This window comes from Cyprinus carpio, chromosome A5 (genome assembly GCF_018340385.1).
Source record: "Cyprinus carpio isolate SPL01 chromosome A5, ASM1834038v1, whole genome shotgun sequence".
Lineage (NCBI taxonomy): Eukaryota > Metazoa > Chordata > Actinopteri > Cypriniformes > Cyprinidae > Cyprinus > Cyprinus carpio.
In genome coordinates this window covers 10,719,829-10,733,365 of record NC_056576.1, presented here as the reverse complement: position 1 = coordinate 10,733,365, position 13,537 = coordinate 10,719,829, and the positions used below count along the sequence as shown (strand labels likewise).

Sequence of the window (13,537 nt, the reverse complement as noted above, 5' to 3'; positions counted from 1 at the left end):
ACGTTTTAATAAAATATTGTAAGAACATTTCACAGTGACATCCTAACACTTGTTTTACCTCTGTTGCTCTTTGTAGAAGGAATATAACAACTACTATTTGTATTGAAAGTAAGAAAGGCTCAATATGTCTCAACTCCAAATCTCTCTCTCTTCTTCTTCTTTTTTCTTTCTGATCTCTATCATTTATTCAGGGCTGAGCCTATCCTCACAAGAGTGAAAGAAGATCACACGAGGATAATCCTCCCTGCGATAGATAATATCAAGTACAACACCTTTGAGGTGCAGCAATACGCTAATGCAGCTCATGGCTACAACTGGGGCCTCTGGTGCATGTACATCATCCCACCACAGGATTGGCTGGACAAAGGAGATGAGACTGCCCCCATCAGGTAAGGGCATCCAGTGCTCCACTCCATAATGCATGAGGACATGCTCTGAAATATAAATGACCAAAGAAATGAATATTTTAGAAGTGATAAGGTGGCATTGGTTTTCCTGATGTTTTTGCTTCCTTGAAGGATTTGTTGATGTTATTACATACAGTGCAGAAAAACCTTTCAATCCACATTTTAGGGTTGCATGGCCAGTACTTAAAAACTACCATGGATTACCACAGTTTGACATCATTATGTCGGACAGTGTGCTGCTACTCAGAACTTTAGTTCAAACTGTTGTAACAACAAAATCATGGGTAAGGTTTGATTCCCAGGGAATGGATGAACTAATAAAATGTGTACAGGAAAAAAGTTCTGAATTTACGAAACTCATTTCAGTCTAGGAAACCCAAAGGAACCACAACAACCCAGACTTCAGCACACCGATAAATGAAACCGTAGTAATATATTGTTTATTAGCACTTCTGTTTGTCTGTGTTTAATCATCATCAGAAGTCTACTAGTATGAAATATATTTTTGTTCAAATATTACTTGCATAGCAAAAAGTATTTGGACATAAATTACAATTTAAAATGTATAAAGGTTATTGCAACATACAAAAACTAAAATAATAACATTAAGTGGCACATTTAAAAAAAAAATCAAATAAATGACATTTAGGTTGCACAGTTTTCAGTCTAAACAAGATTTATTTTGTTAGGTTTCAAAATATGGAACAGTAGATAAATATTGTTCAAAATTAAGACAAGCATTTTAGACACTTTCTATATGTCAAACATTGTGGAACATGTTTATAGTTAGTATTAACTAAAAAAAAAATGAAATATTGATCAGTAAAGTGAGTGTCATGATTGTACTACAGTGAGGAGCGAGGAGACACAGGAGAATTCGCAGTAAACACAGTCTTTAATCCTTCCAAGACGGGGTATACAGGAACACATGTAGCACAAGACATTCACATACCGGACAAGGGAGAATGGCACAGGCTAGAAATTAAATAGGGCAGATAATGAGGGGCAGACAGGTGAAGAGGATGAACTTATAATGAACCACGCCAAGAAACAATGAACAGTCAAACATATGGGAAGACTAGGTCACAGGGAGCTAAAACACAACACAGACAGTCCAGAATCCTGACAGTGACATTAATTCTGAGAAAAGCTTTAGCATTATTATTTTTTTCAGATGCCACTGATGTAGTGCAATTAAGACATTTATAAGTGTACAAATACTTAATGCAATTAAAATTATTACGAATGAGTAAACATCAACAACAACAAAAAAGAGATTAAATACACATTTTTGGAAGATATTGATTAAGTATTCATGGCAGTGGAGGAGCTGGGGTGGGGCTTGACATCAGAAACTTGCACAGCCCCCAGTTATTAGAAGTTATATTACCAATAACAGTGGCATGTGAGAAGTTTAACACCACAGAAAAAAAGTGAAGATCCTTTATATAAAAAACATGAGGTGGCTGAATTTGCATGCTTAGCTGAAGCTTAGGCATTCATTATTTTCTCTCAATTTAATTAGTTTTTTTAGCACCCCCACTGAACTGTTAAGCCTCCCCTTAGCACCCCCAACAAAAAAATCCTAGAGCCGCCACTGATTGATAGCAAGGCGATGTTGTCCAGCCCTACCACACTGCAATTCTCAATCATGAACCTCTACAGTGAAATACTCATTTTATGCCTAAAACCAACTTGGTGAAATGAGCTTTGTCCTAAACCCCTGAGAGCAGTGGATATATCCTGCCAGAGGAGAGTGGACTTTTTCATTTCGTATGAAATCTGGTCAAGGTCACTATTGTGTGAGAGTATCAGGACAGCAGAAATCCCATTCATTATTCATGTCTCTGACTGATAGCTATTTGGAGTGAGAAACTAGGCCTGTAGCCCAATATTACTGGAACTGATCCCTGTTATGCCTCATATTGGTTACTGAAAAGTTTTTTTTTTAATTATTATTCTTTTGAGTAATATATAATATCCTAAGAGCTTTTGATGTGCAGAGCAAGGGTGATCTCATTTGTTTTCATTGCTGTTCATAAAGTGTATACTTACATTTTTTGTATGTAGCACATTGCATCTAAAACATAAAAATGTCTGGTGTACAGTATATTAAACTTTAGAAAAACAAATCTTTACAAATTGGATGTTTGTAAGAATACCACCACAGTTTAAATATATTTGCAAATGTACTTCAATTGTTTGTACAGTATAGCTGAATTTAATTGTCATGAAAGCTCAAAAAGCATGAAATATAAGTGAAACTGTTGAATTTGGATGCCTGTGCACTATCACAGGAATTTTTATTTCTTTTTAGAAATTAGGCCAATGGACATATTGCAAATATATTTGCTCTCATTTATTATAAATACAATCAACCTATGTCCTAAAATATTTTTTAAAGTTAAAAAAAAAACCTTTTTTTAACCTTTGACAGATGCTTTTATCCAAAGTGAATTTAAGGTATAAATGTTTTATCAGCAAGTGTGTTCCTTGTTAATTAAACTCAGGACCTCTTTGGATCTTGTACCAGATGAGATACAACTTTAGGATCTTAATTAGGGAATCTTTCCAAACTGTTGTTCTTTTTGTCGTTCAGTTAGCTCAAGTTTTGTTATTTCTTTTGGAAAATTATTGTAAGGTCTCATTGACTTGAACATATGCACCTCAGTTTTTTAGTGAAAAAAATAGCTTTATTTGTGGATAATTTTGGCAAAGAAAATCCTCTCTAGGTCAAAATGACTGTAACACAACATGAGGGTTAGACTGACATTATAATATAAGTTAAACGTTTGAACAAAATCTCATTACAGAAAAGGCAGCAGTCATTTCCATGCAACCCTTTTCTCAAGAGCTGATATTGACAGGTTAAAATGGCCGCCCGCAGGCCTGCAGTGAGTCAATGAGGTGCGCTATTGGAAATCATTCCAGCTCCACATCTCTCAAGCTCTCGATGTAGCCACTGCAGCTCAGCTAGCCTGTGGCTATTCAGCACTGAGGATCCCAATACTCATAGCACACTGCAGCAGGGTTTATTTGAATGAGTCATGTTTACTGTTAAATGAAGGACAGTCCAGTTCAAATGTCTTTAAATAAGTCTGTAAATTGCTCTAAAGGGAGAAATGCAGTGATTTCATAAGATATTCCACATGAACACTTTTTAGAATAACCCCCATGGTTGGGCTGTGAACACAGAGTGCTTTGTTTTGCTTTTTACTTTCTGCTTTTTTTGTACTTTAAAAGAAATTAAAATTCTAACTATTATCTTTTCCACATTTTATGCTGACTAAAGTGTTTTATTTATCTATTCATAAATAAGAAATTAAAGACCTGATGTTATATGAAAAAAAAGTTATTATTTTGAACAGGAAAAAAAGACAAGTTTATAAAGAATTTTTCTGACAAAAGAATATTTTTCTGTTGATTGTTACAGAAGGGCCATATGAATTCCTTTGTGGTTCAGTGAGGGTGTGAATATTTTAGTCAATGTATTTGACTGCAAGAACAAAATAAAAAAGAATAAATTAAATAAAGTGTATATCAATATTTCCAAAAAGAATAACACATATGAAACAGGCTATACTTGAAGTGAAAAAAATCTTTTTAAACTATCTGCTCTTTGCAAAAGCATTTGTAGTAATTGTGATCTACTACTAAATCAGAATTAAATCAGTATTGGAATAAGTAAAATATTTTCCTTAAGACAGCACTGTTTAAACAAAGTTTCGGACTCTTTGAATTTTTTTTCCTCCATTCTTTGTGATCTAAATAATGGATCACAGTAGAAATGTTTGTACATCTAGCATTCATTAGCCTCTCAAAGAGGCCCACCTGTGGTTAGCCAACAAACAATTCACTTTCAACCCACCAGAGAATCACTGGACCGAAAATGACATTCAATGACAAACTCATCTTGAGTTTCTAAAGCACAACAGATCTTTTGTCTGTGGAGATTTGACATCTCAGATCATCTTGCCCCTTGCTGTGTTCACAACAAACCTCAGATCTGACCCAAGAGTTTTAGAACAAACACAAGTGAAAAGTAAACTTGGTAAGAAAACTTTAACAAAACAAAACTGAGGCAAAAAAATTAAATAAAATAATAATAATAATAATATATATAAAATTTCTTAATGAATTGATTGTATAAAGGTATCATGATATATCTCATTTGAAACTACTATTATTATTTCTGCATTTTAATCATTAATGTTTCTGAGGTTATCACAGAGCGACATTTACTTATTTACTTTGAACTTCTTGGTTGGAAGGGATTTTGAATTCAGTGTATCTCTGACCTGATAAAATAGGGATAACTGCCATCTCAGCAGACTGCCATATGTGGAGTTGTTTTAATATTACACACTGAAGAGAAAGAAACCTAGTGGGAATACAGGGAGAGGCAAGGAAGAGAGTAGCACTTAAACACTTTTCTCTACTGTATGCATGATTACTCTCACCGCACAGTGTCTCTCAGTGGTGTGTATTTCTGTTTAAACACACACAGTTTCTACTTTACATATGACTTCTGGCTCATCTCACTCCCACTCTTCTTCGTGCTCTGTGAGAGGGCAGATTCTGCAACCTTTGATTCGTAAATGATTTCCAGTCAGCTTCTCTCTCTGACAGTTTTTTAATTCATCACCACTTCTTTTCGCAACCATTTTCAGAGTCAGCCATCCATCTACTGTATCTATCCACTCATCCGTTCATCCATCTATCTATCTGTCTGTCTGTCTGTCTGTCATTCCATCGATTCATCCATCCATCCAGTCTATCTGAATATGAATGCAATGCTCATGTATATTTTTTTGTCTTGTACACAGGACACCTGCAATGATTGGATGCTCCTTTGTAGTGGATCGTGAGTATTTTGGAGAAATTGGACTGCTTGACCCAGGCATGGAGGTCTATGGAGGAGAGAACATTGAACTGGGTATGAGGGTAAGTAAGATCCTTCGTAAACTTAGATGAGTGAAGTATGGTGATGTAAACATTTGCACATAAAAACATTTTAAGTTGTAGTAGAGACAAATAAGTGCCTGTCTCGTTAATTTTGTTTAGTTGAGTCATTCAAAGTCCAGTGTATTTACGTAATTGGAATCCATTGAGCATGGAGTTGTTTTAGCATATGAGACCCTCCAGAAATTATAATTCATGATTGTTGCCACCCTCTCTGTAAATTCACAGGTGACATTATAATTAACTGTATTTACAAAGCTTCAGCATTTGACATACATTTAATTACATTTCTTCAAGGCATCATACTAGAGACTGTCGGAGGGGTAAACATGCAAATTTCCCCTCCATCAAGGAGTAAATGCATTGCCCGAAGGAAATCAAAGTACTCAGTGCCAAATTACACAGGCACGAATGCTGTAAAGGCAGTAGGGTACAGAGAAAGTAGATTCCTGCAGCTGCAGCCCTGAGAGAAATTTCATGGCCCACATGGTCTGTGAGCCAATGGAGAATTGAACTTGTTTAAATTCAGAAGCTGTTCTTTCTGTGGGGTGTTGAATATCTTTGGAAGATTAGCATAATTAGGATAAAAATCCTTTAATTCATTTGAAAGATTCAGAAATGTCTTTTCAGCCTGATTATAGATTGAATTATGGAGACGAATAGTACTGTTTGAAACGTCTGATTGGAGACAGTTTCAATTGTCTGTTTGTTAAGTCTCAGTGACAGTTGATACAAAAGCAGACTGAGTCACTTGTAGTTTTCATTGAAATTAGACTTTTTATTTGAAATATAAATTGTTCATATATTTACCAAAATTTCATGGACCACTTTTGAGAAGATTCCTACGGTTTTATATTTTAACACGTTTTTGGACCACAGTTTGAATCACCTGTTCTTAAAAGTGGATGTACAGGTGGACTTAGAGGAATAGTTCATGTACTCACCCTCAGGGCATCTAGGATGTGGATGAGTTTGTTTCTTCATTGAAACAGATTTGGAGTAATTTAGCATTACATCACTTGCTCACCAATTGATCCTCTGCAGTGAATGGGTGCCGTCAGAATAAGAGTTCAGACAGCTAATAAAAACATCACAATAATAAACAAATAATCCACACCGCTCCATTCCATTAATTAATATCTTGTGAAGTAAAAAAGCCATGTTTGTAAAAAATATATTATGGACCACTTTTTAATTTTGGGGTGAACTATTAGACAAAAAATGAAAATGATATCATAATTTGCTCACACTCATGTTAAGTTAGATTCATTTTTGGGTAAACTATACCTTTAAGCAAAAACTGGCACAGGCTTACCCCACTCTATCCTGTATTGGTGTAAGCATCTGATCTGCATGTGTCCTCATCTTTTGCATGAGCCCAGCAGACTGTTCAATGTGAATTCCAATTGTTCCTTTATTACATGCTGCAGAAGGTTCCTTGTAACAGAAAAAAATAACAGAATTACCAATTTAGCAAATACGTCAAGTTCCCAGCTTTGAAATAAACCAAATGCTTATTGATGCTGAACGTAGTGATGGCACATATGATCCATCTCAGCCTCTGGTTAATCCTCTAAAGCTGATGCTGCTCTTTCAATAGGGACACTTTGACTGACAGCTACATGTTTAATAATTAACCTTATGCCACACCAAATATACAACCTTAGTTCACTCTGTAAATAGATTGAGAAGCGGGGAGTCAATATAGGACATTGTAGAGCAATAGGCTCTGATTAAATAGGTTATATGAAGACTAAAAAACATTAGAAGAAATGTGCAGCAGTATGATGGGAGTTTAATTTGTGTAAAGTTCTACCAAATGCCCATGAGGGAAATTAAAACTGCTGTAAAGTGACTCAGAAAGAGCTGAATTAACACTTACAGCCCAGAGAAATTGCATTTAGTGCATATCAATTAAATTTTTTTCTGAAGTGACATTTTGCTGTTTTACCAATGCAACTATGAGTTCATAGGCTGGGGAAGGGTGATTCACAGGAGTCCTTTTTTTTGTGAGCGGTCTTTTATAGCATAAGGATTATCAACAGATTTGTTTACTTTCTTTTCCAACTGCAGATTTTTGGACCTCTGGAGTTTCATTCACATTTATGAATTTAGCAAATGCCTTTAACTTAGTAACAATGTTGAATTTGCAATGTATGTGGTTGCAATGCTGCATAAAAAGGTGTAGTAAGCTGGTGTATGTTGTACTTTCTTTGATAGATAAACATCTGACTTTCGATATTAATATGTCACAGGAATCCATTAATTATGTTTAACCCCGTTAATTTTTTTAACACCATTTTAATGCTGAACAATATAGACTCTTTGTTTACTTCATAGAAGATTTTACTTGATCTATTATTATTATTATTATTATTATTATTATTATTATAGTGTCCTGCACCCACTAGTAAAAAAAAATATATATAAAAAATTGTCTAAATAATTATGTCTGAATAATTTTTGGTTTTACTGTATATTTGTGTGTGTGTATGTATGCGTATATATAGACATATATAAAAAAAAAATATTTTTATTTAGTTTTTATTATTTATTTAGTGGTGGGGACAGATTCGCAATTTGGCAAAAAGTTATGGGAACATGTCCCACCTGTCCCACATGCAATATTCTCTAATAAAACAATATTTTTTTTTCTTCTTTTTTTTTTACCATTTAGTACTAATTAAATATTTTTATCAAATATAATTTTATTTAATTTTTATATATATATATTTACAGAAAAATTTTATTAAAAAGGAGTACTTTCATAAAATGAGCTTTTCATATAGTCATTTGTTTTTATTATTATTATTCAGGTCGGATGAAACTAATGGAGATGAACACACTGAGCAAGACTCTGTTGCTCAGATACAGATCAGATTCTGCAGAACCTTTTCTAATGATTCAATGAGATGGACTTAATGAGATGGATTTCATGTAGAATCAGATGTAAAGCGATACCTGAACAGAGGCTCAAGCAGATCTCCAGTGACTTTTGTCCTTGCTTCAAACCTTCCAAAAGGGAGCAATTTTTTTCATTATGAACAAAGGCGAGCGGGTCTTTTCCATCTGCGATTGCTTCACTTCACACCCACGTGCACACATACATATCCTGAAAGGCGAATACAAAACAAACCTGTGAAGGGAGAGAATAAAGATGACCTTTGGATCATGTTGGCGAATTGTAAAGCTTTTAAATCTTTCTGAGCAGCATCTTTGCTTGAGGATGTATTGTACAGTACATTCACAATTGGTTTGCCCTTTGGTCAATCGAATGCAGCTTTAATGGACCCAAAGTCATATATTTTGTCCTGTTGATATGCACTATGGGAAGCTGCTCGATTACTGAGAATCTGTCTCTATTTGCTTTATGTAGATAGATGGAACTCATCTCCATGACTAACTAGCGACTAACCCCATGGATCAATGCAGCTTTTCTCTTTAATTGGGTTATTGTGGGAATATGTTTATTAGTTGCTTTAAAAAATTTGCTGAGACACTAAGACAGAAAACTTTCTTTGGGAGGTCATTCCCCTGTCTGTGTGGATCCTATTCAAGAAGATCAGCAGACTCTGTTATGTATACAAGCTCAGATCTCTGTAAGGAACACAGACATTTCATGGTAGTATCACAACCAATCTGATATAACCATCTGGAGGACTCATCATAACTGGAACGTAATCTAATTTGTATAAAAGGGTCATGTCATGACAAATAACTTTTTAAATAAGTCTTTTGAACACAAACCTCCCAAAAACATCGGACACTTAGCTGCATAAAGGGCTCATTTTAAACTTAGATCATTTTGAAAAATGTATTTAAATATATTTTAGGATATTTTTAACAAGATTCCTCAGCACAACATGGATTTTAACCATTTTTGCAGCACATTTTCTCATAACAGTAGCTTTGCAAAGAGCTTGTTAATGAAGGATGTGGAACTGCAAACTATATTGGACCCGACAGTAAACCTACAAACCTACATTAGTAAGAGCAGCTACTCATTTCAAATAAAAGAAAATTGTTTATATAGAAGTCTATAGTATTTCTTTCCTCATTAAAAAAGTTTTGCCCCATAGAAATTTCAAGATGATTGCCGATTACAGCAGCTGATTACAGATTATTGATGATTACAGCAGCAAAAATTTTCAGTTTAATGTAAAACATTATCTTATCACCATATTATGTTTATATTCTCTTCTTTATTTCATTTTTATTTTCTGTTTTATTTTGTTTTATTTTCTTATTTTTACTTTTTTCACTTTTTTATTTAATTATCTTTTATTTCAAATTTTTACTTATGTGTTTTTTTTTTTTTTTTTGTGAATCCTTTTGTGTATTTTCTTCGGTTACGCAATTTGTATGCATTATTTTAAAAAGTGTTTAAATTAGTTAAGTTTAGGTGTACTCCAGGGAGGAAAAATCTGCTAAAGTCGTATTATGAAGATATTGCTTGACAGCTGACAAAATTAATAATATGGCACAGAAAGCTCAAAAAACTGAGCCAAGGAGATGTTTGTTCCAATGTTTCTCTCACTGTACAGAATTTTCTCCTCTGATCTAAAATTGAGTTTCAGAATTTCCATAGGCTTAGCTCACCCTGAGGATCTGGAACAAACTCTTTTTACCTCTCCTGTTCTGTGTTTATTGAAGAGGGAGGAGATGAGAGATGCAGGCGCTCTGAGGGGCCGGAGCTCGGCTCCGTTATGGCTCAAATGAGGTTTTTGATACATCCCACAGATCATGCTGTTTCAGTGTTTCATGTGTGTGTGTGCTTGCTGGTACATCTTCTCTCTGTACCATACCTACCCATCGGTGTACACGTGTACTGAGAGAGCTAGTAATTTTTTGCTTCAGTTGAGGCATTTGTTAAAATGGAAGGATTGGATGGCTGTTCTTCTTTTCATGGTGGCTTTCTTCTTGGCTTGCCATTCTCAGCTGCTGTCCGGGGATGTCGGGGTAGGGTTGGGTACCGAAAACCAGTGCCAATATGGCACCGGTACCTATGTAACCGGTATGAACCGAACCAAATCAGAACGCAGATTTCGGTGCCTCATTTCGGTGCCTCTTAAATGCCTGAGCGATCAATTGAAATATTTGTTCTGGTTCTCCGAAATGAAGCAAGAAGCATGGGTGTTGCCAGGCTTTTTTAGCGGGGCTATAGCTCCATAAACTGCACCAAATTCGTGATCGCCTCAGAGTAAGTCAGCTTAAATTTCATATGAAAACGGCAGCAGACCGTTCATCTCCCTGTCTTTCAGTGCGCTCTTCAATCCACAGACTGCGGTGGAGCAGCACGAGCGGACTCAAACAGAAACAGAGGACACACGGCGTGTTTATCGATAGATTGTTAGAATATCTGTATCTGTGCAGTTCTTTGTCATAAATACAGTTTACAAAAGGTCACGAGGGAGCTATTGTTTTCTCATCACACCACAGCTGTTTCCTCCAGCGAAAATCTAGCCCTTAACACATATGAACGCATACTTTAATTATACTTATTTAAATATACTTAATTTAATTATACTTATTTTATACATACACTACTATGCAAAAGTTTTAGGCACGTTAGTATTTACACCCCAAAGAATGGTGTTCGGACAGTTATTTATATCTTTTGCTGTAGTGTGTCTGTTTGCTGTAGTGAACATTTAGTTTGTCTCAGTTTAATCTGTTTCTTCATGTAATCACAGACAGATTCGATGATGGTGAGATCAGATCTCCATGTGGAGCACTGGCTGTTGTCAGACTGCTTGTGCATTCAAAAATCTCACTAGATTATTATTAAAATTAATGGCAAAATGAATGTTTGGAAATGTAAACTTATATTTTCTACTGACACACTATAGCAAAAGATATAAATAACTGGCTTAAAACCCTTTTTTGGGGTGAAAATACTAATGTGCCTAAGACATTTGCACAATACTGTACTTTACAAATGACATTGTTGCTACTTTATAAAGAATGACCATACAGTCATTCACAGAACTGATTAAAGACAGTGACAGACAGCACTCATTTTAAATAAATGTCAGAGTGATTGACAGAGGTACAGTAGAAACATTATGTGTGGTTTTGTATTAAATAATGACCCATATCGTGAAATACATTTATTAGCCTTAGAGTAAGGGAAGCTTGGGAAATGAGAGCATCCAAGGAGCGTGTGTATGCTATGCATTTATTTGAAATATTTTTAATGTTCTTTAATGATATCCATAGTTTTTTGTGGCTCTTTTTTTTTTTTTTTTTTTTTTTTTTTTTTTGAAGTATCGGTTCAGGCACCGTTTAGGAACCAATACCATTTTAAAAGTATCGATATGGCACCGGTATCGTAAAAAACCCAATCGATACACAACCCTATGGGGGGGAGGGGGGTTTCACAAAAAACTAAGATTACAGCTTATCAAACACATATTAAAGGAAAAGAGCAAATGTCAAGAACATCAGAATTTGACGTAAGTGCCTGTAAAGTAAAGAAAAGTTGGCAAGAGCTGCATTTTAAACATTTTCTTCTAGAACTGATGCCACTGTTCGCATACTATACAGATATAGCTATTAAATATCATGATATATTAATCATATACACTATGAATGCACACATACAGTACTTTAGATATAGAAAATATTCATAGACATAGACTATATTTTTATGGCAAGATGCTTAACTTACAATCTTTTTTACTGTGATGGAACCTTCAAATGTACTCTACGGTTACAAATTTTGGAGTTAAGATTTTTTTTAATAGATTTGAAAGTCTCTTATTCTCACCAAGGCTTCATTTATTTAATCAAATATACAGTAAATCCAGTAATGTGAAATTACAATTTAAAATAACTTTTTTACTGAAAAATATTTTAAAATGTAATTTTAAAATTTTTTATGTGATGACCATACAAAAAAAAGTGCTTGACCATGGTTTCAGAATTTATTTTGGGTGTATGGGATGACCATACACCGAGTGTGAGATTTCCTGGCCTGAAATTTTGTCCCAGTCTGGCCCTGTTCTACATTGTGGTTGTCCAGCCTCCATTTTACATGGTGGTTGTTCAGCCTTGATATGTTTGTTATTTTGTATTAATGTATTAAAATGATGTGAGGTCCCATTACCCGCGTGACACTACTTTTTACATAAGTACACGTCAGAGTCCATACTTCTCTACTTTAACTTGAGTAAAAAAGTGTAGTCAGTACTTCAACTTTTACCAGAGTATTTTTAAACATGATGATTTGTACTTCTGTATACTGTATATTTGAAAGCAGTTGAAGTGGGTATAAAAAGATGTCAACTTAGTGCAGAGTAGTTTCTAGATAATATTTTATTAATTTGTTTTCAGTAAATTGAAATTTTTACACTGTTATTTTATTTTGCAAGCATTTTTGTCTTTGTGATATCACTTTTTTTCTCTCTCTCACAGTACAAATGACTATTAATACAGAAAATTGTGCAACTGTCTTTATATTTTATACATAAGATCCTCACAAGGGGATAATCATATCGGGTGGTCCTTGACTTTAGAAAGTCAGCAATCCTTTAAAAAGAGAATTGGACCTTAGCGTGCTTGCATGTGTCTGACAGTTTAAAGCCAAGTCGTGATTTATGAGATCTAACATCCCTGAGCTTAAACTTTACATTAACCTTCAAACACTACTGCATTATATATCATCACATGCTCTGCGTGACAAGATTATTTTTTTCTTGCTATGCTCCAAGAACTCCACAGCATGCTACCTTCCTACCAGTGGCTTAAAAATTAGAATTACATGTAGATGTGTAATGTGAATAAGAGCAAATATTTACTGTGTATTTTGAGCACTTAAATGGGAAATATAAATCTTCATTTACCTTAAAGGATTCCTAATTAAGTCATATTTGAATGTCGACGTGTATGCTTCTTTAATATGCAACATTATTATAAGTATGTGGCATTATCTGATTCCATTTCCTATGTCATTTTTATCTTCTTCGTGTCTTTGCAAAAACTACTGTATTACCATGCAACTCAATCCAAACAGTTTAAAGGTTCTTAGCAAACACAGTTAGTGATGGCTGAGGGGGAAATGATCATTCATTTAGTAAAACTCACTGGCAGAAATGTGGCCCATGCATCTCATCCTGATTGTGAGTCCTAGGAGGGAAAATGAATATGTAATTGGAAATCTTAAAACG

General features: G+C 34.6%; 1 protein-coding gene across 1 annotated transcript in view; it reads left to right on the top strand.

Moving 5' to 3' along the window:
- The window catches only part of LOC109090467 (polypeptide N-acetylgalactosaminyltransferase 9-like), an 84,344-nt gene that overhangs the window by 47,773 nt on the left and 23,034 nt on the right, over window positions 1-13,537 (top strand). Inside the window, exons 5-6 of the mRNA XM_042753630.1 lie at window positions 192-389; window positions 5,234-5,351. Coding sequence (XP_042609564.1) covers window positions 192-389; window positions 5,234-5,351 — 316 coding nt within the window. The remainder of the gene's footprint in view (window positions 1-191; window positions 390-5,233; window positions 5,352-13,537) is intronic.